Source organism: Larus michahellis, chromosome 3 (genome assembly GCF_964199755.1).
Source record: "Larus michahellis chromosome 3, bLarMic1.1, whole genome shotgun sequence".
Lineage (NCBI taxonomy): Eukaryota > Metazoa > Chordata > Aves > Charadriiformes > Laridae > Larus > Larus michahellis.
Window position 1 is genome coordinate 33,911,514 of NC_133898.1, and position 27,410 is coordinate 33,938,923.

Genomic DNA, 27,410 nt, shown 5'->3' on the forward strand with positions numbered 1-27,410 from the left:
TGAGTACTTCCAGCTTCTGTTCTTGGCTATCCTTACTTGTCCATATGCAGCTTGGCTAGGATTTCCAACAGAAAAAGCTTTGCTGTGCTGTTGCTGTGATTAGCGACTGTGAATTAAGGTCAACTAATGATTGCCTCAGCACCTGCTTTTAAAACTTACCAAAAATGGATAAGGATTCAAGTCGTGGGGTTGGTCTTCTATAGGGGGAGAACCGCCGCCTGCCCCCCCCCCCCCCCCATTTTTTCCATTCTCCATCAGTTTGGTAGTCTTTCTGTGAAAGCAGTTGTCCTTGCTAATTAAGGAAGAAAAACACTGTGTAGTAGGAAGATGGATTCTGAAGATTCTGGCAACTAACTGAAACAGTGGTGTTGGAAATAATTTTTTCACACATGTTGTGTCAAGTCTGTTGTGGAAATGACTGTTACGCTGGGTTTTTTGTGCTTTCCCAGACTTGTGGAATTTGAAGTGAGTTGTAGGAAAGTTGCGGCTATGCTGTAATAGTCTTTGGTGTTGTAAGGACCCTGCCTTTGACCTTTAGAAAGTTGGAAACAATACAATTCATAAGATCATCTCGGAAGTTCATCTGGTCTGTAAATACAGAAATACTGATTATTTTTTTTTCTGGCCTTTTTCAGGCAGCTTCTGGATTCTATTTGGTAGTTATGGGATGTTTTTAAACAAGTGTGGGTTTTTTTTTTTTTTTAGAGAGCTTCTATGCAAAGTTATGTCAGAAAATGACCAAACGAGATTTGCTTTAGCACTTTGCAAGAACTGCAGAGCTTAAGTGAAAGAAATTGGACAGAAATCCGTAGAATGAACATTCTGTGTCCTGTGAGATAAAACACTGATTTCAGGAGTTTGTGTCCAGAACTTGGAAAGGGTACTCAAAAATGTTTGGGTATGTTATATTCCTTGCAAGAGTGTTAATTTCTCCTTGGAAAATCTGAACTGTCTTTATAAAAAAATGTGCTAAAAGAGAAGCCGTGGTGAAATCATGTCTCTACACTGATGTATTTTAGCTACTTTTTTTGGGGGGGAGGGGTGTGTGTGAATATGTAGTCTAGTAAATGTTCTACTTTTAGAAGTTATTTGGAAACTTTGAAGTAAATGCATACATGCTAAAGTCTGATTGCATTAATGGAAAGATATTTCCCATTGTTTTTGTAAGGAAATTTCTTAACACCACTCACATCAAATTCATCTTGTGAATGTTGTTTTTGTTTTTGCAGGTTAGTTACGTGCAAGAAGGTGGATGTCCACTTAATCCTGGGCAAATAACCTACGGTATTTAATTTGTTCTTTTGAGGAGAAACTGGAGAATACACTCTGAGAATTTTTTTTTTTTCATCTTTTATCCACTACTCATCTTCAGTTCATAAACACATCTAAGTTTAATGGTGGAATAAGGATTTTGGCCTGGGTACGTAAAGCAGATGTGTTTTTCTAGTGTGTTTAAAATCATATTATTTCCTTTTTGGGAGCAGAGAATGTGTGAAATCAAACCAAAATACTTTTTCCAGCTCTCCTAAATCTGCATTTAATTTGGAAGGATATAGCTGTAGGAAATACTCTGCTAATGCAAACAGTGTGCGAGGTGTTTAAAAGTGTGGTGCTTTACAGCAACTTCTCGGTCTCTACTTTTAGTCTTGGACACCTGTTTTCATTGTACTGGGTGACAGATTTTTACATGGTGGAATACATTTTACATCCATTTCTTCACCTCCTACTCATCCTTACCTTAAAAATGTTTAGCAAGTTCCATACTGTTGTTTCAGAGATTACCGTTATTGCATTTAACTTCCCACTCAACTTATTAGAGAGGGAAAAAAACAGAGATCCAAGTGCGTGAGTAACTGCAGCAACTTTTTTTTTTTATATGCAGTTACTGTATTTAAAGTGCTGCTTCTGTAAACTGAATGAAAAGAAAATAAAAGTTATATCTTGTAGCTATAACTTCTAATATGGCCTTAGTAGCCGCTATGCTTTGAACTGCATTAAGTGGTTTTGGATGAAATCAAGGAAAAGGAGGAAAAAATATAGAAAATGGGTATTGCGTTATCACTCACTTAAAGATGTTGTATGTCTGTCTTTCTGTTTAGCCTTCAGTACTGAAGTATTTGGAAGATCTGTCTTTGAAATGCAAACTGGTTTTGTTCTGAGTGGGTTAGAGTCCTGCTGTACTTGGTACTACAGACTCCTGGGCAGTGTGGCAGAGCTAAAAGCATGAGAACTATGAGGGGGCACATCGACGATCTTAAAGATCTTTTCCAACCTAAATGATTCTATAGAATGAAAGACAGGTATTTGCTTTAATTACCCTCAGAGCCAGGGGGAGGGGGGAATGTACGTGTGAGTTGTCACTCCACTATGTGACAGGGGCGAAGGGGATTTAAATGCACTATGTGAATACTTGCTGAATGTGGGATTGCGTTTTTCTCTGGCTCACTAGTAGAGATGAGCTAGGTGCCTGAAACTATTTTATGCGGATACGTAATGTGAGATACAACACCTGAAGAGCCCAAGCAGGTCAGTGGATTCATTAAGTTGAAAATGGACAGCCTGATATTTGCTGCAGACAATGCTTTCTCCACCTTTCACCAAACTGCTTTCACCCTGATCACTGGGTCCTTGAACTGCCAGGTGGTTCTGAAGCAAAACTTCAAACTGTTAGGAGTTTGTCTCGCGCTGTAAGTACCTTTATATAGGTGACAGGATGGCTGAGGCATCTGGTGTGGACTGGGTGGCTTAGCAGGAGGTGTGTTGTGCATAAAGGGAGACAGATCTAGGGAGAACTGTAGTAATACCTGTGTGGAAATGGGAATCTGCCCTGAGTTTTGTGGCCCATTAGACCATTTTCCTATGTATGAAAAAAAAACAAACCAACCCTTCCATGCTAAGCATAGAAAACTCTGTATGTTTTCAATATAAGCATAGTAAATTCTGTATGGTATTAGTACATAAGTAGAAACAGTGTAGTTAAAAATACCCCTCCAAAAAATTAACCCAAAAGATGACAATATAGAAAATTAAGTTTGGCTGGTGACTGTCACTACATTGCAAGAATAATGTGTATTTTTTCATGAAGGAAATACAGTTTTTAATAGTAATAAAGCCCAAGAATGTATGGATCACATAGGAGATGCCTCTTGGAAGGGGTTTTGTGTGTAGCTGCCTAGCGCTTTTCAAACAGCGGTGTGTCAACATGCTTACCATGTGAACGCTACTTGCTTACGTACTGCCTGCATTGGCAGTGTTTTCCTAGTGGTGGTGGTAAGTGTGCCGCTTGTATTCCCTTTGGGTTTGGACTTCGGTACGACAAAGGTGCAATTGAGAGATGCTTTATATACGTATAGAAGGCAGAGGCAGCTGTGGGGTAGTACAGAAGCTGGAGTTAATGTCTGCGAGGTGGTGGGGGAGCAAGAGGGAAGATGGTGAGGCTGCACATCGGAATGTCAATGTGCTGTGGTCGTGTGTCGAGGGAAAGCAGCATGCCATGTAGGAACTGGAGGGAAGTTGTGCTACGCGGCTGAAGAAGGGGCCACGGGGAGATCTGTAGGGTGCTGTTTAAAGATTAATACTTAGAAGAACTGCTAAAAAGCTAATTTTAACTCATGGAAAATAAGGATTGTCTTTAATTTTAGTCTTTGTATTTTCAGGCTAATATGAAATTTAAGATTAAGTTCTTTAGATCTTTGGAAATGGCTTCTTATAGCTGTGAAATGTTTCTCTGATGCAGAGGTCTAGTTTGCCCTGGGCAGGGAGCACCTTCCTTGAATATAGAACCTTGCACACGGCCAACTCTTGCCATGCTGGATGCCAGGTCAGTCCAGCTCAGTTGGAGAAATGTGGTTTTGTTTGTTTGTTTTACCAAAATGTGTTCTTCCAATTCCTTGTTTTCACTTCCAGTGTTCACGTTAATTTTACGCACCCAGGCTCCTGTTGCTGGAGCCGGTTAAGTGTTGGGTCACAGGTGGCCATTGTAAAAGCCTTGGGATGCAAGTCAGTAGTACAGACAGTACTACAGACAGTTGGGGTGCCATTCAGTAGTACAGACAGTACAAAGACTGGAGATTTCTGATCTAAACTAAGCTCTTTCAGCAGGAAACTGTCTCGGAGCACAACCCGAGTAGGTATCACCCATTTGACATACGTGCAAAAAAGCAAATGAGTTGCAGGGAGACCTATCTAGATGCACTGATAGAGACAGAGAAGGATTTAACTCGTTTTTCTAAGCTGAAGAGAGGCTCAGTGGAGTGCTATATATATATAAAAAACTGTGCGATACTATGTGTGTAACTCCTGCAGGTGGGGAAACTGAGGCACTGTGAAAAGCAGTACAGCTCGTACGGTGTGGTGATAGTGGTGGTCAGGCAGTGTCAGCCCTGCAGAACACAGCATTCCTCGCCTGACAGCCCCTCCCTGAAAATCCTTCCATCCTTCCATCCTTCCACGTGAGGAAGTGCTCAGTGCTCAGCAGACCAAAACTTGCTCCTCAGTTACTATGCGGTGAATGTAAATTGTTGTCAGAGGTAAGTTCTAGCAGGGATAGATGTGGTTTGCTATGGGGTGCTGTCTTTTAGTAACACAGAGGATAGATGTAGTAGTGATGCAGTACAACGCCACATCTTGGTTTTGAGCTTTTGCTTGGCTTCCTGTTGGGCTGTCTAGCTCTGCTGCCTGTGTTATGACTTCCCCATTTCCGAGATCTTTCAGTAACACCGAGTCACTCTTGAGTGTACACCGTCAAAACTTCAGCAAGTCTTTCAGGGTTTAATACTGTGCTGAACGTGCCCAGCTCATACCAGAGTAAAACGGAGATCTGGGTCTCTCTGTAGCAAAGCTTTTAAGAACTAGGCTGGAAAAGAAAATTCTTTGAAAGTTGTTATCCTCTAGGTCAGAAATGTGATGGACGAATGCTGTAAAGGGAAACTGGTACAGTGTAGATTGAGAAGGGTGCAGTTATGTGCGTGAGCTTCCTCCTGGAGAGGCAACAAACCTGGAGCTTTAAGTTTTTCTGTGGATGCATGTCAGTATAGTGCTTGACCCTCTGTAGGGGAGGGCATCCAGGAGAAGTCAGGTCTGTGTGCTGCTGTTCTTGCAGCTGTGCTAACAGCAAGAATTGAAGGATAGTTCTTTTCATTAATAACAGTGGGAGAAGCCAGCGATGCTGGTGACCCATGGCGGGCAGGGGCCCAGTGCTTCCTTCCTGTGAAACCTACCCCTGAAATGTCACGTGAGCAAAGCAGCGGCTAATTACAACGTTTATAATGCCATTAACCTTAAAAAAAAAAAACAACAATAAAACCCCAACAAACCACATCACGGTGTCCCATGCAATTGTATTTTGCCGCACTCCCAGGACTCGAGGCTGCTGGCAGAAACCTCACGCGCACTCAGGGATCTCCTGGGTAGAAGATACCATCTCAGAAACTTGTTCCTCAAGAGCATCTCTCTCTCCTGACAGCTGCCCACCACCGTCAAGGGAGGACTTTTAGTGCTGAATGAAACGTAGCTTTAAAGGTCAGTTTATCCATCAGTCTTGTGGGAGCCACTGAGGGAAAACTGACAGCCGCAGCGTTTGCCTCTTTACATGGGCGTAAAGCTGGCCCCGATTCTGTAAATAATGAGGTTATATTTAGAGTTGAAGTGCATTATGTCAGACCAGTTCCAGTGGTAACAAACCATTTAATGAAAAAGCATTAAGCAAGAGAACTTTTTAACAATAAACGTCTTCCTACACTTAGCACGTTAGGGTGCTTAATCGCCCCTCTGTGTGGTTTTCGGTGTAATATGTATGGTATCAAATAACTGGCAAGCTACGTGGCATTTGTATAGCCTCAAACAGCAGACTACTTAGTCAGCCCGTGCATCTAAATAATTATATATAAGAAATACTTGTGGAAATTAACCCCTCCATCTTACGGAAATAACCATGGCAATCTGTGTGGAGATAGCAGCTATTACTGCCCACATACCGATTGGTTTTGTTTCCCTATCTAACCCTGAGGTAAACAGAATAACTGGCACAGAATGTGAAGTGTTTTCTTTACTATTTAATGCTTTTCAGTGGATTCTGCTAGCGCAGTTGCACTGGCTAGTTACTCCTGCTAAACTATAAAATTGCTCAGGGGGGAACCGTTTCAGAATTGCTTGAGAGCAAGCCAGGAGCATAATGCCTGCATACATAAAATATATTTTAAAAGGAAAAAGTTAAAGCTCAGCGGGAATTGTTGGTGATCTGCCTCTCTTAAGATGAAGTTTACAGTTTCCCTTTATCAAATAATTTCAAGGCGAGCAACTCCTCAAGTGGAGGTGGGGGGGGAGGTCTGTAATAAAAGCAAAATACCTGTGTGGTTTTATTTTTAGTCTATGAGGAAAAAACATATAGGAGGAGGTACCAGATTCTTGGGCTTGTTCTCCAGGGTCTGTGGTACGTTATCGTCCAGATCTGTTTTAAGCTCCTTGGCTGTATTTTCCTGCCAGGTTTTCTAGAAGAATTTTTAGCATTTAAGGTCCAGATGTCCAGTTTAAGTGTCCCTGTGCTCCGCTGGTACCTGCTTGTGCTGCAGCTCTTCTTACATGACAAGGTGGAGTTGATCTGAAATATGATTGAAGTCTGGCTGTAAAAAAAAAAAATTGTATGTTCACCAAGACAGCAACCTGGTTGTTCCAGGATGGTTTATGTTCTGTTTTAACTTTAAAATAATTGTGTGTCCCTGTATTTTTGCATGCCCTGTAGCCACCGGAGGAAGGTTGAGGCAGTGAGGCACACGGATTCGTCTATACCACGGCCTCTGGTTCGTGCGTTTAGCTGCTGCAGCAGCATACTCCTCTTTTCAGCTGCACGCTTGTCAATTAAGACACGCTCTGTCCTACTTTAGGTATAAATAAGCCTTTAATGTTACTTAGGGATTACATTAGGACAAGAGGGGCTCTTTTGAAGACGACGGTTCCTGCGCGGCAGGGTTCGCAGAGCTGGCCTTGGCTGATGTGCCCCTGGAAGACGCTTGAATAAGGGAAAGTTAACTGTTTCCAAAGGGTGCATGTGGAGAGCAGTGGCAGTTTCTGACTACCAAAATACTAAATTGGCCTTTGAGAAGCATGCAACCACCCTGTAGCTTTAGATCAAGCACAGATGTCCATGCAGGCAATTAGCAGCATTAAGTGTAGAGGCTTTAAAAAAAAAAAAAAAAAAAGGGGGGTGGTGGTGCTGAAATACTCACTTGGACCCAGCACTTCAACAGTGTTTTGGGGTAGCAGTGTCGTAGGACTTGGGTGAAGTGGGGGTAGGTCCCTGATCCGTGGCAGTTTTAATGTGGGTAAGCCATTAACGGAATTTAAACCCTCTCCCCATCTTTGATTCCAGCAGCGTTTGTGGGTGTAAGACTTCACTGCTTTCCACTCCCTGACTTTCTGTAGGGGACAGACAGCAACGTCCTGTAACAAACGCAGCCACGAAGACCGTGATTTGACTGAAGAGATGCTCAGTCGGGGAGTTGTGCTTTGTGTCCTGGACCCTCTCCCTGCCTCTCCTCCTCCTCCTCCCTGTGCTGGGCTGGCAGACGCATTCGTGTGGTCTCGTGGGCACCAGGCGGATTGGAGAGCTGTCTGAAGAATGAAATTAGTATTTTTTTTTTTCAGCCAAATCTGTTTCCCAATCTGGTTCACTGCGCAGCTGCCTAAACACTTCACCTGACACAAGGCAGGGGGCAATGCAAGGCAGGAACAAGCAGTCAGGGATAAGAGTTGATTAAATTAGCATTAAATGCTGGTGAATTAGACACAAAACTGCATCTTAAGTCACGGTCATGTAGCATTGCCTATTGAGCAGCTATTTGTTGTCATAAACTACATGTCTGTGTCCTGCTGATGTGCCAAAGATGTTTTCTGTGACTGGCAGAAGTGCAGATCTGCATCTCTGGTATGTAAATGCTCTGGCACCCAGCTTCTCTCGTTGTGTGCCCATGCTGCAAAGTGGTAAACACGAGGATCCTTGACCTCGGGCTGCGTTCTTCCAAAGAGACGCTGACTGTGACTTGCAGCAAGCTGTGTGTGACATGGTCACAATGTGGTACCAAACAAAATGACAGCACGGCTGGCCTTGGCTCTGCGGGATCATGTGTCTTGTCATACAGTTAGAGAGAAATGGAGAAAGGAAAAAGAAGCGCTAAAACCTGATTAGGTGTCACTTAACGCTCTGCTGTTTTGTCATGTAGTTGTCTCCCAGGATGAATACAAACGCAGGGAGGCTGTCCCCGTTAGACAGGTAGGAAAGACTCGGAACGCGCAGGCTGGTGGCTGCTCCTCTTGGACACAATGCTCTAGCTGGGAATCCTTTTTAAAAATAAACAAAAAGTAAATGAGCAGATAAAACAGCGGGGCTACTTGGATAATTAGCGTACGGTCTGCTTGTCGGTGTTGCTCCTAGTTGGCTTTTTTCAGTGAATGTCCTTCTTCACCTTTTTTACGTACTACTTAGTTCTCTTTCTAAATACTGCAGCAGGAGCTAAGTCTCATCTCATAGGCGTTGGTTTTGCACAGTGTCGTGATCTGGGAGGCTTGGCTTTGATCTTGTGGTGAGTGACGGGGTTTTTGGGGGGTCATAGGCGTTGCTGGAGGGTGCATGTACATAAATGCTCTGCGCCTATGTGTTTGTATCTATTCATATCTAGATCTATATTCTCAGCTCTGATTCTATATTGTGGCAGCCACATTATTTAGAAACATGCTTACAGTCTACGGGGGTGGGGGGGAGGCAAAACAAACAACCAAAAAACCTCAATCGATCAATCAAAACCTAACAAGCCACAACTGAGGGTGGTGTGAGCCTGTTCCCAGACTTTCCCGGCCCTGGCACTGAGCCCTCTCTGCGCATGACTGTCCCGAGCCCCGTTGACTCGTCTGAGCCACGCGTCCGTGGCAGGTGCCTGTGTTTTGGTCGCCCTCTGCTCTTGCCTCGGACTTGCGTTGCTTCCCGCTGCGCTGGGGTGCTTGGAGGAGCTTTTGGGAAGAAAGCCAGGGGCGTGTTTAAAACTCTGAGCTTGGGTAAAAAGCAAGGCAGGGAGTACTAAGGTCTTGAGATGTACGTGATGCAATCTAAACATTTTCTATATTATGCATTTGCTATTTTAATCTGAAATGAAGTCATTGAAACGAAGCAAATTAAGGGGAGGAGGGGCAGGGGAAGAAAAGATGAATGAAGTATACAGTGAACAGACTGACACATTCAAACCAGGTACCGAATACAGGCTTATGCCCTGAGCGTACCAGGCCTGCCTGGAAGCTTTTACAACCTGCCGATACCATGATATTTAAGACTGCAGAGTCATTAGGAGGGAGATTGTTTCAAATATTGTTCCTGTGTAACCTGCTCTAGGTGACCCTGCTCTGGCAGGGGGGTTGGACTAGATGATCTCCAGAGGTCCCTTCCAACCCTATGATTCTATGATTCTATGAAATAATTTCCCGGCAATACTGAATCACAAGCTATTCCGCTATCGCAGCTACCTGACACAGCACAGGCTGAGGTTGCTGCCAGGCACTGCTGTGAGGAAGTGATGTACAGAAATTATTTAAATAAATATTTATATTTAATAAATAGTTATAAATAATTATATTAAATATATGCACTCTGTGCATATATTGGCATCTTGCACACTGGGTAAACAGTCCCACTTTGGGACAACAGAAGGGGAAGAAAAGGATTAAATCTGTCAGAAAAAAAGGCCTCCTCTCACCTCAGCTACCGAAGCAATAACACATTTTTTGAATCATTTGAGTATTGCGTGCTGGAGTTTTTCAGTCATTAGTTTATAAACTTCTTTCATGGTTTGAGGCAAACATAATAAAGACTTTTTCGAGGCCAAAACCAACCTTTCCTCCACTGCAGTTGCCTATGGGAGTTTCCCTGGGACCCTGACCCCAGGACCCTATGGTCACGGGCAGGCATTTGCTTTTAGATGTGATAAGGCAGCTCCTTGGCAAATGTATATTGCTTTATTATTTGCTTTGATATGCCTGGGCAGAGGGCAGGGGCTGGAGGGGCGGTCCTGGGGATGTGGGCTCCGTGGCTTCAGGGCAGCTGGGGCTTAGGGCACGCAGAGGTGTAAATCTGGGCACACTCGTGCAGACTTTGGGCAATGCTTTTTCCTGGCTAGAGTAGTAGAAAGCGGGGAAAGAAGGGAAAGGTCACTTTCCTTTAAACAAATGTTGTTGTGTTGTTTTTCTGGCTTGGTTTTGCTTTGTTTTTTAAAAAGGGATTTTAATAGTGGGCAGTGGGTTTGCCTCTTGAGTCCTGCTTGTGCCTGTGCAGCGCTATCCTGTCCCGACCTGGGGATCGCTCTCTCTGGGTGTAGCCGCCCATCACATGCTGTGAATCGCAAGATTGGTATGTGCCTTATCGTGGTTACTGCTGAAGAGCTGTGGGAGGGCTGGGCTGGGTTGGGTTGGGTTGGGGGCTTTTGGTTTTTCTAAGCTGTGAGAAACGAAGTGCAACCAGCCTTTGTATCTTTTTTTTTTTTCTTAGTTAATTTGTGTTGTTGCTTTTGAGCCAGAAGTTGTCAACACCTCGTTCTTGCTCTCCCGTGCTTAAATTACTCATTAATGCTCAGAGTCCTTTAGGGGCAGGGGAGGCCTTGACCGGTCTGGAAAGCTGCGTATTTACTAAATCTTTTACTGGTAGAAACCCCCAAGTTCTCCCCTTGCTGTCCAAAGGAAGAGAAGTTTGGTGTCCTGGAGAGAGTAACTCTGCTCAGCGGGTATGAGGGATAAACTGCGCTTTCTTGTAGCATTTTGTTATCTTGCTGAAGATGCCTGTTAGGTGGAAGAGCGGGAGCACTTTGCCCTTTTTGTCTCTTTTTGAACTTTGACCAGTTGGCTGGGGATTGATTATAAACTCAGATGCTAATTACTCTGCTTCTCATTTCACTGAACAAAGGCGTGTTGTCACACTTTTTTGCTGTGGCGGGGGTCTCCAGGACAAAAACCACGAAGTGAAATAGTTGAGGTGAAAGCTAAGAGCTTACCTATGGAGCTGAGCGACAAGAGAGGTGTGGAGAACAACGGATTTGTTCAAAATGAGGCTTTTGATGACAAGGAGACTGATGCCAGTAGCCAAGAAGAAATGCCAAAAACATGCATTGTTGATGCGGACCCGACGGCTACGGAGGAGCTGGTGTTGAAGCCCTATGCAGGGATGCCGAAGGAAGTCTTGCTGAAGTTCTCCAGCCAAGCTCGGTACAGAGTCACCAGGGAGATTCTCTTCTGGCTCATGATCACCGCTGCCGTCGTGCTTGTGTCCGCTACGATTGCGATTATCGCTCTCTCTCCAAGGTGCCTTGACTGGTGGCAGGCCAGTCCTATTTATCAGATCTATCCTCGTTCCTTCAAGGACAGCAACATGGATGGGAATGGGGATCTGAAAGGTGGGTGAATTTCCATTCTTGGTACGTGCAGAGCTGTGTAGAAGTAGTTTGTCTGTATATCCATGTGTATGTACACTTAAAAAATATAGATAGAGAAATCTCCCGATAGAGAAAGCCACCCTACTGGAGAGAGGAATAAAAGTTATCTGACTAAACATTAATGGCAATTCACACTGTCATTAGTAGATCTAGGATCTTCTTGCCCAAGTTGTTATTTTAAACCTGGATTTAAAACGGATGTTTAGAAGTGGGGCTGAGAGCAAGCAGCAGCACAACTATCATCAGAGTAAAATATCTCCGCAAAACTGAGGTCAGTCAGGAGGAACTGGTGGTGCTGAGCACTTTGTTGTATCAGGTTTTCTGCCTCGCCATAAGAGAAAAAATTAAAACTGAGAAAAAGGAGAGAAGGGCGTGTTGTTTTTGTTCAGAGTCTGGGTGGTTTTGAGCTCCCGAGTGCATTGATAGAGGGGTACTCGATACTAAGTGAGGCAACGCCACTTATCAGTAGCTTAACTGTGACTAAGTTTCCAAAGGGGAAGGCTCAACACCATAATGGACAATAAATTTCTAAACAAGAAGCACTAGCTGTGACATACTCTACCAGCAAGAGAAGAGAAGAAACTGTTTCTGTAGTTGCATGCCAATAGTAAATATGTCAGGAAGATAGAAGAGATTTGGGTTTAAAAAAAAAAAAAAAAAGCCAAATGAAAACCACAAAAAAAACCAAACCCACAAACCCAAAACAACTAGGGGAGACTGGAGTAAGGGGTCCTGAAAAAAAAAAAAGCAACAGGGGAAAAAAAAAAATGAGACTTCTCCTAATGGCATGGAAAAGGTGGGATTTTTGTATCAAAATTTTGCTTTCCTTTGGGTGTTCTGAGGATTAATTGATGTTCCTTGAAATGGGAAAGCAATGCTGTTGCTGCATTTTAAGAAAATATAGGAGTTCATTTTCAGAAGTGAGTGTTAAATTTATTAAAGTGTAAATCTTCTCATAATAGACTATAAGTTTGCGTTCATCTGATTTTTTTTTTAATTCCTGCTTTATATTCCTTATAAAAGTGGCTTTGAATGGTTTCCATCTGCGATCTGATGCTATCCCTGAAGACATGTCAAGATTGCCCTGATACCTGAGATCAGTGAAAACAGGAGATGGCCCTGTATTAAAGGGACCTGTGTGTCATCTGTGACTGAGAGCCCCCAGCAAACGTATTTCAACAGAAATATTTTGTCTTTTCTAAACAGATTACGCTCTCTTCTTTCAACAGGTATCCAAGAAAAACTGGACCATATCACGTATTTGAATATAAAAACCATCTGGATCACCTCTTTCTATAAATCCCCCTTGAAAGACCTTGGATATGGAGCTGAAGACTTCTATGAGATCGATCCCATGTTTGGATCAATGAGCGATTTTGAGAATCTGCTTGCAGCCATACACGATAGAGGTAAGCTGCCATTCCAAGCAAAATAACTCTATTAAAAAGACATTCACTCGTATCACACGGGTGTACCTTGTAGCACTAGGTTATGATCTGAGATTTCAGTTTGTGCATCTGGCAGTTCCCCCATGGTGGTGTTGAGCAGAAGCAGATGGAGGTGCCCGTGAAGGGTATGCGTTACCTCCACAGCCACACAAGCTCTGTGATTGCTGTTTCCTGCCCTGGGGTAGGGCTGGGAGTGGGACCAAAGGCACGGGGAGCTACAACAGCAATGTCAGGCTGCAGTACACCCTCTGCAAGCCATGGTCACCTCTGAGGATGTCCGTGGGTGGTAGGGCTGACATACTGTCTGTGCTCCCTGGTGCATATGGACGTGGGCATCAGTAGTCCAACAGGATCAAGGCTGACTTTGAATGTTATGACTGATGGCTGCTTTCTGAAGAAAGCAGGGAAGCAATTACAGGGTTGGGAGGGAACATACACTTCCTTCCTGCAATTGCACCCACGGTTGCTGCGTTTATGCCTTTAGACCAAATGTTTGCTCAGATGTTTCCCCTTACAGCTGTTGGGCTGAATGGAAAATGGTTTGCCAGTCCCAAAGACATTTGGGATTGCAAAAAATGTCTTAAGCCTTTAAGCAGAGTGAGGAAGAACTTGTGTTCACTGATGCTAGACTGGTGAAGTGCCTTTCCCACCTGGGAGGTGGGAGACAGATGTTGAAGTCAGATCTAGTGGAAGTGGTTCCTAACAGCAGAAATCTGTTCTGCCTTTTCTTCCCTTCCCTTTCCCTCCCCAGCAATGGGCAGGGGGGAACAGGACCAGCAAGATGCGTTGCAGCTTCTTGCAGACTTTCATTAGACTAACTGCATCAGTAGTCTGGGGCTTTTTGTTTGTGCCTGTGCCTTCCCATATCAGCAGCCAGCGGGGCTGTGCTGACTCAAAATGGAACGCGCTCACCAGTCCCTCGAGCCTAAGCTCTTCCAGTGGGAGCCTTTCTCTTTTGCCACACCTCTGGGACGCTTCTGATACTGCATAAAGAAAAAATGTGAGCTTTGACTTAAAAGACTGAATGTAATGGTTTGATTTTTTTTTTTTAAGGGATAAAGGTGATAATGGATTTAATACCAAACCACACAAGTGACAAGCACCGATGGTTTCAACTGAGTCGCAATCGGACTGGGAAGTACACAGACTACTACATCTGGCAGGACTGCGCACAGGCTGCTGGTTCCGTCACTCCTCCAAACAACTGGGTAAACACGGGAAGGGACACGTTCAAATCCCAAGCTGGATGCAGGTTGCCACATAGCAAAAGGGGCTGTAACGTAACTGTCCCAGTGTGCCCTGGGTTATAAATGGCTGTTGAGAGGTACAAACTGATGTTACTAAATGAGCTAGCGCAGACTGAGATTTAAACCAGCTCAGGGTGGAGGGGTTCCTACTTCAAACAGAATTTTAAAAATTACTTTTGTTTCTTTCCCTTAGCATTAAATCTTCACTCATTAAACAAACACAAAAGGAGTAGTTGTGCACAAATTGTTCACACGTGCCCCCTTCTGTGTCTGGGTACTCGGCTCTAGAAACTTCATCTCAGCTCCTCTGAAATCATAGTTGGTGGGGAGGGAAACAAAACAGAATGTTCTTGGGTTTTTCCCTTTTTCTGGAAAGTGATCAGGCCAGAAAGTTGCATGATTACCAACTTGTATATTCTAAAAATTCAAGGTGGAATTAATATTTTGGACAAACTAGTGTCATTTTTTTTTTTAAATGTATGGTCTTAAGAGCTATGTTAGCTTTTGGACTCCCTTATTACAGGGATGATTAAGTTAGCATTTTAACATGCTGACTGTTGGTGCTTCAAAGGCATAATAGAAGACTGCAGAAAGCACTATGTTAACTAAAGCTATTTTTAATAAGCTTTAGGAAAAACAATTCCAGAAGAAATGTTCCCACCCATGTTTTCCACTCTATTCTGAATAATTCCCTGTGAAAGTCTACTTAAAAAACAAACAAACAAAACCAAAAAAACAAAAAACAATGAAACTGAACATTGAACAAGAAATACATATAGTGAAGCACAGCTAAAGGGAGAGCAACTAGCAAGAGAAGGAAATGTAAAAACGTTAAGTACCAAAATCTACTCAAAATTTAGTCCATTGATTAGGCATTTTATGCTTTATTATATGCTTGTAATGCACTACATCTTAAAGTATGCATAGGAGTAAATGTTTGTTAAATTAAGAATTCTGACTGTCCCCCTCCCTGACGTGAGCAGGTGAGCGTCTTTGGGAATTCCAGCTGGCAGTTTGATGATGTGAGAAGGCAGTGCTATTTTCATCAGTTTGGGAAAGAACAGCCAGACTTAAATTTTCGCAACCTTGCTGTCCAGCAAGAAATCCATGTAAGTAGTAACCCACTGCTGCTCTGCCAACAGCAAAGCAGCTATTTCTACACTTCATTTCTCTGATTATTTGTGGTACACAATTTACGGTCTAGTTGGAAGTAATTTGAGGATTGCAACTTACGTAAACTATCGTTAACAAAAAGGTGTCTGGACAAACATTAGGTTTATAAACAAAATTCAGGCTTTATCTTGTAATACTTCCACTATCAGAGGTACTTTGTTCAAGTCTTTTTAATTTAAAAGCAAACAAGCAACGAAAAAAAAATCCCAATAAAATTGTCCTTGAGTGGAAGCGTTGTCGGCGGGTGATGTTGTGGTTCTCTGGGTTTTCAGAAGATACAACTTGCTATTTTTGCCGGCTTGAGTCCCCTCCTCTCACAAGTGCCTGGCAAGATCTCGATGGGTTTTTGGAACAGGCTATTGCACTTTTAAAGGACCTCCCTTTCGCTTTCTCTTCCTGCTAAAGGCTGTCTTTAAAATTTCTTTGCTTTGATGCTTCAGGGGCCCTCTACTTTTCAGCCGAACCTTATTTGCAAACTGTTTGCACTAAGCTGTCTGTGAACCAAACCTGTCCTTCAGCTGAAATAGCGTTTCCCACCCTTGCTTATGCTTATTTGTTTTTCCGGCTCTGACAACATCCCCCCTCACTTTTGTTAAGCTAGATTAAATGGGGTAGGCTTTCCCAGTCTGCCCTGGAGGGAGAGACTCACCATCCCTTTGTTTAGCCGCTACTTACTCCTTGCAGCGCTTCCAGCCTGAGGTTTTTCTCAGCTGTGGATGGCCAGAATTAAATTTAACAGAAGAGATGTCTTGGGCATCTTGTACAGTGGCACAGGTACTTCTCCCTCTGTGTCCCGAGATTGCTGTTACTTTCTTTGAAGTTGGTGCTAGCAGTCAAATAACCCAACGTGACCGCTGTCTGGAAGCCGTTAACCGCTTTCAGCTCTAGTCTCCATCAAGAGCCAAGGATGAAGGTGCTTAGCGCGTTTGGATGTTGTGTGAAGGACAACAGTTAACTGAAGGATTGGCGCTGAAGGTAAAGCGGCTCTTGCACTGAAGCCTGTGCTGAAACAGAGCTGAATCGCCCAAGTGGAGAGAGGTTTTTATCTCTGTTGATACAAGGAGCTGTTAATCAGCCAGTCGAATGTGGGGATGGCACCTTGTTTTAAAAGCAAAGAGATGTTTGCATTTTCAAGAAATGGAGGCAGCGCTGACTTGTATTACAGGGAATGCCTGGGCTGGTGGATACAGGGGAGACAGTGAGTTTCGATCTGGCAGCATCTCTGATGACTTCAGAGGGGAGAGACACTGGTGGACAGAGGTCACAGCGAGAGCGCTTTGCCAAGCAAGGTGGAGCTCTGATGAAACCTCATGCCTGGTCTGCATCGTGTCTCCCAGCAGACAGTGTAGAATTCTTTAAAATAAGGGGAAGTGGGCCTGAGCATGGGGAGTCTGACAATTGCTGCTTTTTTTTCCCCCCCCATTTAAGTTATACCCCATCAGGTAGTACAGCTACCTCAAGTGTTTTGATTTAGTCCTTAAGTGTTTGCTACTTTGTACTGCTGAATTTTGGTGTGTTTCTTTGGTGGTGGTATTCATGGCTGCCCAGTTCTTCTGTGATGATCTCACTGTCTCTGTGGGGCCTCTCCCCTCACTGCGGGTACTGCATGTACATGAAGAAACAAAACGCTTCTGGTCATACCTGTTAACTAAAGCATGAAATGAGACTGCTCTCGAGACTCATCCTTGAAAGACTCCACTAGTAACCTCTCTACATCCTTAAGAATGAATCCCTTAACGCCACGTCTTTCCGCTCTCACCTTTTTTTCCTAGCATTGCACATGCTTTTCAATGGTCCTGGCTAATATTTTTTTTAATGGTTCCTGATACATTGCTGAAGGTCCAGTAGCAAATAGATGCTGCATTTCCTATGCAAAGAAAAGAGATGAAAACTAGTAATTTTGGCCTGATAACACTAACCTTTGAGTAATACTTACGAACATCATTAATTGCTCCAGCACGTCAAAGAATAAGCTTTGTCTAGTATTTTAATTCAAAATCCTGTTTCAGAAGGTTAGAAGGACTGAGCAGGAAGCAAATGGACTCTTCCAGGGAAGCTCAAGCCTTTGGTGTAGCCACAGGGCAGGCAAGAGCAATGAAAAGTAGCAGCCAGCATGTTGAAGCTTTCCTGCATAAATAAAAGATCAGTCTCAGTGAGCACCACGTTAGCGCTTGATATTTCCTTTTGTGATGAGCATATGCATAAAAATGAATTAATTTTTGGTGGATTCAGTATTGGACAGACACCATATCAAGAGCTGCTGCTTTCAGAATGGCTCGATAAGAAAGTACAACTCAGTAAGGCGGAGTCTTTATTTGCCAAACAAAAATCTGTAAAGCTTGAGTGTGGACTAGTTCTACTCCAGCCTATTCAGGCAATGTACAGTTTTTGTTCTCAGATGAAGAACAGTGAAAAGTACATGGTCTAAAAGAATATTTGCAGAAACCACTCAAGAGGGACTGAACTTTAGAGTGTTTGTTAAAATTAGAGCAATTAAAACTGTAGTAATATAATAGCTACTGAAGTAGGATATAACTTTATTAATAGTGACTAACCTCTGAATTTGATAGTGAAATTACAAATTGACAGCAGTTAATTTGGCTGATAATTTTTCATGTTCCTGCAAATCAACAAATAAGCCTGAAAATAAAATAAAAAATTTCAAAACAGTCAAATAAGAGAGAATCATGGAAAAGTTTGGCTTGGAAGGGACCATTAAAGGTCATCTAGTCCAACGCCCTGCAATGAGTGGAGACACCTTCAACTAGATCAGGTTGCTCAGAGCCATGTCCAGCCTGGCCTTCAATGTTTCCGGGGACGGGGCATCTACCACCTCTCTGGGCAACCTGTTCTAGTGCTTCACCACCCTCAGCGTAAAAAAATTTCTTCCCTCTTTTAGTTTAAAGCCATTACCCCTTGTCCTATCGCAACAGGCCCTGCTACAAAGTTTGTCTCCACCTTTCTTATAAGCCCCCTTTAAGTATTGAACAAATGTTTGAAGAGCTCTATTGTATAAAAAGAAAACTGGTGGCTCAAGGTCTGTGCAGAACAACATATTCTTGCATGTTTGAATCAATGTGTTGTGATTATGTGCAGCCATGACGAGTTTCAACAACAACAGCGCTTAGCACGAACCTAATTGTTTTGATGGATGAGATTAGAAATGACTGTTAGTGAGGCGTGCCCTGGCTTTGGTTGCGTGAATTGTGGGAGAAGTTACAAAGCAGTCTTTTTCTTTTTTATACTGGATGAACTAATAAAACGTGCTTTATTTCGATGTTAGTTTGACCTTAGATCAATATGATTCACTTTAGTCTAGTGATATGATTCACTAGTTCAAAATTTGAAGTAGAAATTAAAAAATAGATTATTACATGTTAATACCTACTAACAGGTTTAGTTTCTTTTTCAGTATGTACTACTTTGAATGGGATGGGCTCACTTGGAATTCTCAACTTCTACCTTTGTCTAGGATATTATCAAATTTTGGCTCGGCAAAGGAATCGATGGATTTAGTTTCAGCGCTGTTAGATTTCTTTTAGAAGCAACGCATCTACGGAATGAGCCTCAAGTGAACAAGTCCCAGAATCCAGTAACGTATATGTTCTGTCTTTGCTTTTTTCCTGGATTTCCCACTGGGGCAAGAGTGTATGTTTCTACTCTGTTGGGTCTTAATTGTGGCTTTAGGAAGACCGAGTCAGTCGTGTCCTTTGGAGGGCAGGTGGCTCCTGGGCGCTCTGCAGAAGGAGCACATACAAGGAGGAAGCCCTTGGGCTGAGGGTGTATGTCAGTGAGATAACTGCAGGCAGGAGCGCTGTGGGTGGGAGGAGAATTGTCCATAGACCCTTCGTATTTCTGTTCTGACATAGCTGCTTTGACTTTTGTTTAAAAATAATTTGCTTTTCAATTTATATTCTAAAAAGACCAGTCTTGTGGTTTTAATGGTTGATTGGTTATCTTGGGGGAGCCCACTGCAGGAGGCAAGCTCAGAGCTCTGGCTCGCTTGGCATCCCGTGGCAGTCACCAGCACGTATTTCTTCTACGTTGCTAGTAGCAATTGGAGTAAAACAAAACCCCTCGTGTTGGCAGTGTGTCACAGTGAGACGTGGTCAGACACATTCAGAAGCAAGCACCCTGTTGTTTATGCTGCTTGCTTTTGCTGAGGCGGTGGACTGGGAGACGTTCCCAGATAGTGCCAGTACTAAGATGCTGTTCCCTTGCGGAGTTGGGGATCACATAAAACTGTTTGGCTCCGCAGGTATTGTTGCCTTTGTAAATGAGGACAACAGTGTTGTCCCTCTTTCTGGCCTGGTACTGGTCCAGGCCTGGCCTGGACATAGCACCTACTGTGCTCACCATTCCAGATGGGCTCGGTTGGTTGGTTAGTGCTATGGGTGGATTCTCCTGCTTAAAAGACGGGATCCAAACTAATCATCCCTCTGCTATCATATCTTCAGAGTTTCCCCAAGCGCAGTTCAGATCTGCGCTGCTAGTGCTGGGATGTTAAACTCATTTCAGCTAAAATTTACCTGGACTGGTGCGTTGTCTCAAGGAAGGACAGGAGGAATTTGGAGAGTTCTGAAATCTAAAACATTGGTCAACTAATGGGAAATGTTGTGTTCTTCTTTAAGGGAAGTATCACAGCCTATTCCCAGCTCTACCATGACTACACGACCACACAAGTTGGCATGCATGATATCATCCGTAGCTTCCGACAGACCCTGAATCAGTTCAGCAGTGAACCTGGCCGATACAGGTAATCATCACTACAGCTAGTGATCACCCTCTTGCTAGCAATAAAATGTTTTTTATTAACATAACATGCCATAAAAAGTTTTCTTCCTCAAATGCAAATAGCGGTGCATAGGCTATACTATCTCTTCCCCAGTGTGTGAGGGAAAGGAAATAAGTTGGCCTTGGGATCTCTGCTCTACCTCTGAACTGTATAAAAGCAAACAGAATGGGTGACCTTTCAGATCACAGAGGCACTGTAATTAATCAGCCCTTTGGCTGATTTATTTTACAGTATTAATAATGCAGTTCATCTCAGACACGGTCAGAGATTGTTAAAATCACAGAACGGTTGAGTTTGGAAGGGACCTCTGGAGGTTACCTGGTCCAACTCCCCTGCTCATCAGGGCCACCTAGAGCCGGTTGCCAGGAATTTGTCCAGATGGCTTTTAGACATCTCCAAGAATGGAGACTCCACAAGCTCCCTCGGAAACCTGTGCCAGGGCTTGGTCACCCTTACAGTGAAAACGTTTCCTGATGTTCAGAGAGAACCTCCTGTATTTCAGTTTGTGTCCATTGCCTCTGGTCCTGGCACTGGGTACCACTGAAAAGAACCTGGCTCCATCGTCTTTACGCTCTTCCTTCATATATTTATATACATTGATGAGATCCCCCTGAGACTCTTCTCCAGGCTGAACAGTCCCAGCTCTCTCAGCCTTTCCTCACAGGAGAGATGCTCCAGGCCCTTAATGGTCTTAGTGGCTCTTTGCTGGACTCTCTCCAGTATGTCCCCGTCTCTCTCGTACTGGGGAGCCCAGAACTGGATGCCACACTCCTGATGTGGCCTCAACAGGGCAAGGATCACCTCCCTTGACCATCTGGCAACATTGCTCCTAATGCAGCCCAGGATTGCATTAGTTGCCTTTGCTGCAAGCACATATCACTGGCTCATGTTCAATTTGGGAGACCCCCAGGTCCCTTTCTGTAGAGGAAAGCTTGGAAACTGCTGGATGTGAATTCAGAAAGACAAGACTTCAGTCAGATGCTTATAGCCTTGCGTTTACTCTTGTAGGTTTTTCTCCAGAAATTTCCAAAAAATATTTCTCCTTGTCTGCTTGATAAAATATTGTTTCTCTGTGTTAATCTCTTTTGATGGGGAGGAGGGAAGCAAACGTCATTCTTAATGCTGTGTTATGTTATATGTACATCCAATACCATTCCCAGCTTCCTTCTGCTCTCTGTAAATCAAGAATGAGCCAAAACATGTATTTGTGTACTTCGTTGTAGATTTTTGGGTTCTGACGGTGATGAGAAGGAAAACATTGAAGCAACAATGATGTATTATGGAACCACTTTTATCCAAGAAGCTGATTTTCCCTTCAATTTCAACCTAATTAACATGAAAAATCTATCGGGCAACAGTATTTTTGAAGCTGTCAACTTGTGGATGAAAAACATGCCTACAGGAAAATGGCCAAACTGGGCGGTAAGAGTTCTAGTCTGATTCCTACAGGAAGGGCTTGTTCCTATAGGTGATAGAAACCTATAGGTGATAGTTCCTCTTACGGTGATAGAAACCTCTCCCCAACCCCAAACGCTGATTTCAGTGGGATCAGCAGCAGCCTGAGCCCACGGCTGGGCTGTAGTAGATACCCATGTGAAACTCAGCTGCTGTAGTCACGGTTGCTGGCACTGGCCAGCCGCTGGCTCTTCTGCCCTTTGATAAACAGTTACAGCCTCTGTGCAAGGGTGACAGAAAGGAATTTACGATCATGCCTCACCCTCGGTGTCTCCAGTGCAGCATGGGACATTGACCTAAATCACCAGTGAGGATGGCATTGGTACAATTATCTTTGGCTGTAAACTGACTCAGTGCAATGGATGGAAACCTCCCAGGACCAGGGGACAACAGAGCAGGCAGCTGCGGGCAGTTAACTTAAAACCTTGCTTGTCTTTGCTAGAAATCATGTTTGGGATGTGCAAGAGATCTCTTCAAACCAAGCACCACCCTCACACAACAGAGAAAATGGCAGAAATCTGAGGGAACTGTAATGGGTGGAGGGTTGTTATTTGTCATCTCTCCCCACTTCTGCTTTGTGCTGCTGGCAGCGCTTCTCTGCGCTAAATTATTTGGGTCAGAAGTTGGTGCTGGCACCAAGATAAAAAAACATAACTGCCTTCAGTTAAGGCCTGGACAAAAAGGAAAAAGAAAAAAATCAACTTACTACCTTGTTAAATTAGTTAATCAGTTTCACAAATGCATGAAACTTTATAACGTGTGTTTAACAGAATGACGTTTTCTTCAGGTTGGAAGCCCCAACGCTGCTCGGGTTTCATCTCGGGTTGGGAAGGAGTACGTCAATGTTATAAACATGCTGCTTTTAACCCTCCCTGGTACTCCTGTAACTTACTATGGTGAAGAAATAGGCATGGAGAACATTGCATCAGAAAACGTAAGTGAACAGTGTTATAAACTCTGGTCCTGTTTTTGTTTAGTTCCAAGTAACAGAACTCTTAAAAATACAAGAACTTTTGTTTAGTTAACCGAACCCAGCCTTCCTGTTTAGATGGTTTTCGGTGTTTCAGTTTCAGCAAAACCATAGGACAGCACGTGTAAATGGCCAGGCCAGAGACCACAGCCAAGGCCTTGATGTGTGTCTGAACTGCCAGACTGCGGTCATGGCCCCTGATTTCTGCTAGAGCAGCCTTGCTTGGTTTGCAGCAGTTTTGCTTTGCTTTGCTTCAGCAGAAAAGGCAGCAAGTGCCAACACTGGGCCTGGGCTCCTGGTTAGCAGAGGTGTGTTGCAGTCACCTGAGGCAAGAGGAACCAAGTTGCTATCTCCTTCCTCACACAGAAGCACCCTAATCGCTCTGTCAAAGTCCATTATTTCCTGTCTTCTATTTAAAGAAAATCAGAGTTCATGAGAGACCGTCACTACAGTCACCATCTCCTGCCAACTGCTTTGCTCTGACTACGCAAAGGCCCCTGTCTAAGCCACAGCCCTCTGCAACGTGCCCAAGCTCTGCAGAAGGAAGGGATCTCCAGAAAGGGGTGGGGATACTGACCAGCCCCTGCTTAGCATTGCCTGGTGGCAAGCAGGAGTGGCTTTTGTTTGTCACGCAGAGTTTTTTTTTGATTTGTCTTTTAGAGCCCTTTCCATAAGGGATTTAGGTACCTGAGCCTTGGGAACCAAGTGTCTGGCTCACTTGATCATAGCTACAAGTAACACATGATAGGACGTTTGTGTTTGTTAGATTACAGAACTTTGCAGAAATAAGTTTATTCAGGGTCAGGGGATTAAAACAAAGTGTCTGTGCCTTTCATGCTGTGATGACCCACCAAACTTAGAAGTTTTCGTGTTCAGCCCCTGTAATTTCTTGTCCCTTCTATGATCAAACCTGATTGCTGTTGTGTCTCCTTGCTCAAGATGTATGGGCACGAGTGGAACAGCTTATACCAAAAAGGGAACAGCTCAGCTCTGCCTCTTAGGACAACTTCTGAGTACCATGAGAACGTGGTCCTATGGCAGATGCTATTTTCTTTGTGGAAGGCCTCTGTTAGGGAATAAGACAGCCTCTGATGATGTTACCAACAGTGTTGGCAATCTTTGGGAAAGAGGAAAAGGGAAGAGGTACTTGAAGAAGCAGAGGATCGTCACCAGGTTTGTCTGATTGAGATGTGAGGAAATGATTCCCTGATTTAAATGGAAATCTCGCTTCCTCTGAGAAACACCTACGTCAAAATACCTCCAGCATTTTCTTCCTGCTTCTGATTACTGCTGACAGAATGATACTCTTCAGAAAAGTGGCTTGCCCTTGGCTCCTCGGGGTTTACTCTCTTTTAGTGGCTACCCTGCAGCTCACGGCTTCGTAACAACGCAAAACCACTCCTCGTTCAGTCTGTAGAGGAAGAATCCCTGATTAATGGGTGGCTTAAAAAGACGGAGAGTATTTGCTCAGGGTATAGTTTTTAGCCCCAGCATTTGAAACACTTCAGGAGAAGCTGAAAGAGGTACAGATGAAAGGGAGTGTTACCAGTGTTGAAAACTTAGGATTTTTTTTTTTTTTCCCCCTGCTTTTCAGAACATGCTAAAAGGAGAAACCCATTATTTATAATGTCACCAAGCAAAGTGACAATTTCTTTTGTTGAGCTGCTGTTCTGACAGATTGTATTGAAAAGTGCCCTTTATATGAAAAACAGTTTTCATGGAAAACAAACACTCAAAGTACGTGCAAAATATTTTATGCCCTCTTATATCATTAAATTTAAGTGTCAGATCTTTTGGCAAGCTCTTCAATAACAATGAGGAAGCTCTTTCAGAATTTTTCTGAATTCTTCCAAGTGAGAACTTCAGATGTTTTCCACTGACACTTTTTAATCAGCTAAAAGCTGGTTTTCAATAAAGTTTTTGCATCTAGAAATAATTTTATCTTTCTCATGCAAACAATGCTGTCCAAATTATCCCCCTTGCAATGTAAGCTGGAAGAGTGCTAAGGTAAAAAGAGTGATGGTTACAAAAGAACAGCCACTGAATAGCATTTACCAGTTGTTTACTGTTATTTTAACAGCATCTCTTCGCTACTTCATATATTCACTCACTGCATGTCTAGATATTTATCAGTATATCCGAGCTGTCATTAGTAAACTTTTATCCAAGCATCTGTTGCAAGGGCAGACAACTCTAGCAGAGTCATTTGGGAATTCCACGTTTTACCCAGTGCTGCTGTATCCAGGAGACCATCCGTTCTCCTCCAGTTCAGGAACTGTCTTGATTCCTATTTTCTCTTCAGATTTGGAGCAGGTTTACATCCTCCTTAGTAAATTTTAACTTAAAGCAATACTGAAATGGCGATCGTTTGGAAGACATGCGAACGGGCTGTTCAAGGGATAACTTTTTAATACACTGATGAAAACAATAACTTCTTGGTAATGGCTCTGACACCACTTTATTTTCCAGGTGACCTTTCCAGAGAAATCCCCCATGCAGTGGGATGGCAAAGTTAATGCTGGTTTTACGGAAGGCAACAGTAGCTGGTTACCTGTTAACTCTGACTACCAAAGTGTAAATGTTGAAGTAGGTGTCTCTGTGTGTGACTAACTCTAATGGTCTAAAAAATATTTTAACGTATCTGTTTTGCTCTGACTTCTTTTGCTTAGTGGGGAATTGGTAGTGTAGCTAGTGAGAACAAACTCAAGGGAGGGAAACAAAAGGGCACTGAATCCTAACAAATTGTATTAGAGAAGGAAATCCTTCACAAGCAAGGAGTTGACTTCATCTATATTCATTTAAGCAGGGCAACGGCAATTATGATGTAGATGACTGGCTCTTTAAAATATTAATAGGACATTAATATTAAATTGAAATCTGGTCGTCTTTTCACTTCTGTTACTACAGAAAGCACTGGCCTTGTAACAAGAACTTAACGGACCATCTCTAACATAAGTAAATAAAAAATTTTTTCAAGGCAGTTGAGCAGCAAATCAAACAGATTTTGCTGACTTACAGCGCTGAGCAGAACTGAAGACAGAGAAAAAAAAAAACAGGAAAAATAAACCACAAACAAATGCTGTGACTACAGTAGATTAGACTAAATGAAAAAAAATCAGTATCAGGCTTTGAATGGCTGTGGTTTCTCCTGAATAAATGGTACTGTGAGGACACTCTGGGAGGAAGAAATAGTGTCAGTGAAATTCTGTCCTGCCTGAAAACCTGTCTCTGTCACTCCACATGTGCCAAGGAAGTGCATGAGAAAAAGCAGTTTTTCAGTGGAACTTGCAGATTTGGAGAGAGATAATTGTCAAACTGGATTTCTAATAGGTGTGTTCTTAGCAGGCTGTGTGGGTGCGAGAGGTAAGTAATGGTTCCTACCTTCAGTGCAAAGCCGTGACCCTGTTAATGCTGCCTGTTGCAGATCCAGATGACCTGGTCCAACTCAACCCTGAACTTGTACAGAGAGCTAGCTTTACTTCGCAGCAACGAGCTACCCATTCAGCGGGGCTGGATGTGCTACATCTGGAACGACAGCAACATTTTTGTGTATGTGAGGGAACTGGATGGGTTAGACAGAGTCTTTATGATGGTTCTCAACTTTGGGCAGGAATCGACAATAGACCTGAAAGCTCTAGTTCCTGGCCTTCCATCTGAAGCTATTATAAGACTAAGTACTAATTTTAGCAATGCCGGTAAAGCTGTCAATACCAAACTAATTAAAACTGAAATGGGAGAAGGCCTAGTCCTCGAATATAAAACAGCAAAGCCTGTTCATACTATGGAAGCTTTTCAAGGAAATTGTTTTGTGGCAGAAAAAGCTTGTTATTCCAGTGCCTTCAATTTACTTTATGTGAGCTGTTAAGCGCAGGAGTAGATTAACGAAGCTTTCAGGTTAATTTAGAAAATGTCAGTTTTAGGGAAATGCTAAAAACTTTCAATTTTCTTTGGCTGTTATTAAAACTTCTTTTGTGTACAAAATAAACGTCCTGAAAAAGAAAACAGATACCTAATTGTCTTGCATCTGTATTGGTGATGAAAAGGACAAAGTATGGTATAAACTCTCCTTTAGGGTCTGTGGAGAAGAAAACTTAAACCTGTACTGTTTGAGTGTGTGTGTGTGTCTGTGAGGAAAGAGAACAGTAGCTCTTTGGGTGCTGCCCCTTACAGTCCCTTGTCATTAAGAGCTCCTGTGAAATCCAAAGCCTGTGGCAGTTCATAGGAACTTTTTAGAAGTCTGCAGATTTGTAAAACTTATTCTAAAGGGGCAGCCCTATACTTCTTAAAATAGGTAAAAGCAAGGAAGACTAATATATAAAGTTGTGATGTGATATATAGAGTTGAGAGAAGTACCTCTTCTCTGGAGAAGGGGTTCGTTTGTCATATAAATAAAAATCTGACCCAAAGTTCTTCAGGTGGTCAGTGTGTTTATTAGCTATTTGCAGGGTTTCATGTGCTGTTGGAGATGGCATACTTCAAGTTCTTTGTTCAAAAAAGCAAGGTGTCTTGCAACCTAAAATAATGAAAATATTTTATTACAAAATAAAAAAAAATCCTTGCACTATAAACATTCAGATTTTGCACAGCTATTCTAATCTTCTTCCTTTCCCATACTAATGATAAGCAGTACCTTGCCCTACGACAAGGCTTTTCCTGAAATAATTCGTTTTGGGAATAACTACCACAACGACCAAATAACATTTCCTAGGATTTGTTAAAATTAACAGTAACAAAATTTGTATACAACTGTGATAGTCTGAGACATCAGTAACAATATGTCAGGTCTTGGCACTATTTTGCTTTTAGCATCGTGCTTGTACAAAGCGCAAAATGTTGAAGCCTAATTGTAGTAGCGTCCCT

At 43.0% G+C, this 27,410-nt stretch overlaps 2 protein-coding genes across 13 annotated transcripts in view; one reads left to right on the forward strand and one right to left on the reverse strand.

Moving 5' to 3' along the window:
- The first annotated feature begins 177 nt into the window (after positions 1-177).
- Positions 178-26,953, forward strand: SLC3A1 (solute carrier family 3 member 1). 4 transcript variants are annotated; one of them, XM_074579603.1, is made up of 13 exons: positions 178-2,300; positions 4,306-4,529; positions 10,257-10,387; positions 10,937-11,423; positions 12,692-12,871; positions 13,964-14,118; positions 15,141-15,266; positions 18,803-18,922; positions 19,962-20,086; positions 21,349-21,547; positions 22,368-22,514; positions 25,020-25,136; positions 25,975-26,953. In XM_074579603.1, the coding sequence occupies exons 4-13, from the start codon at positions 11,027-11,029 to the stop codon at positions 26,413-26,415; spliced, it is 2,007 nt and encodes a 668-aa protein (XP_074435704.1). In that variant the 5' UTR covers positions 178-2,300; positions 4,306-4,529; positions 10,257-10,387; positions 10,937-11,026; the 3' UTR covers positions 26,416-26,953. The 4 variants fall into 4 exon arrangements, with proteins under 4 accessions (XP_074435704.1, XP_074435703.1, XP_074435706.1 ...); XM_074579602.1 differs by lacking the exon at positions 178-2,300 and having other exon boundaries at positions 4,065-4,529; XM_074579605.1 differs by lacking the exons at positions 178-2,300; positions 10,257-10,387 and having other exon boundaries at positions 4,065-4,529.
- PREPL (prolyl endopeptidase like) overlaps positions 15,428-27,410 on the reverse strand; it is a 30,414-nt gene continuing 18,431 nt past the window's right edge. For 8 of the 9 annotated variants that reach the window (XM_074579595.1, XM_074579599.1, XM_074579593.1 and 5 more), the window contains 3 exons: positions 26,904-27,063; positions 25,932-26,075; positions 15,428-17,457 (listed from right to left, as the gene is read on the reverse strand). In XM_074579595.1, the coding sequence (XP_074435696.1) occupies positions 26,986-27,063 (78 nt within the window). In that variant the 3' untranslated portion in view covers positions 15,428-17,457; positions 25,932-26,075; positions 26,904-26,985. The remainder of the gene's footprint in view (positions 17,458-25,931; positions 26,076-26,903; positions 27,064-27,410) is intronic. The other variant, XM_074579594.1, reaches the window with a different exon arrangement.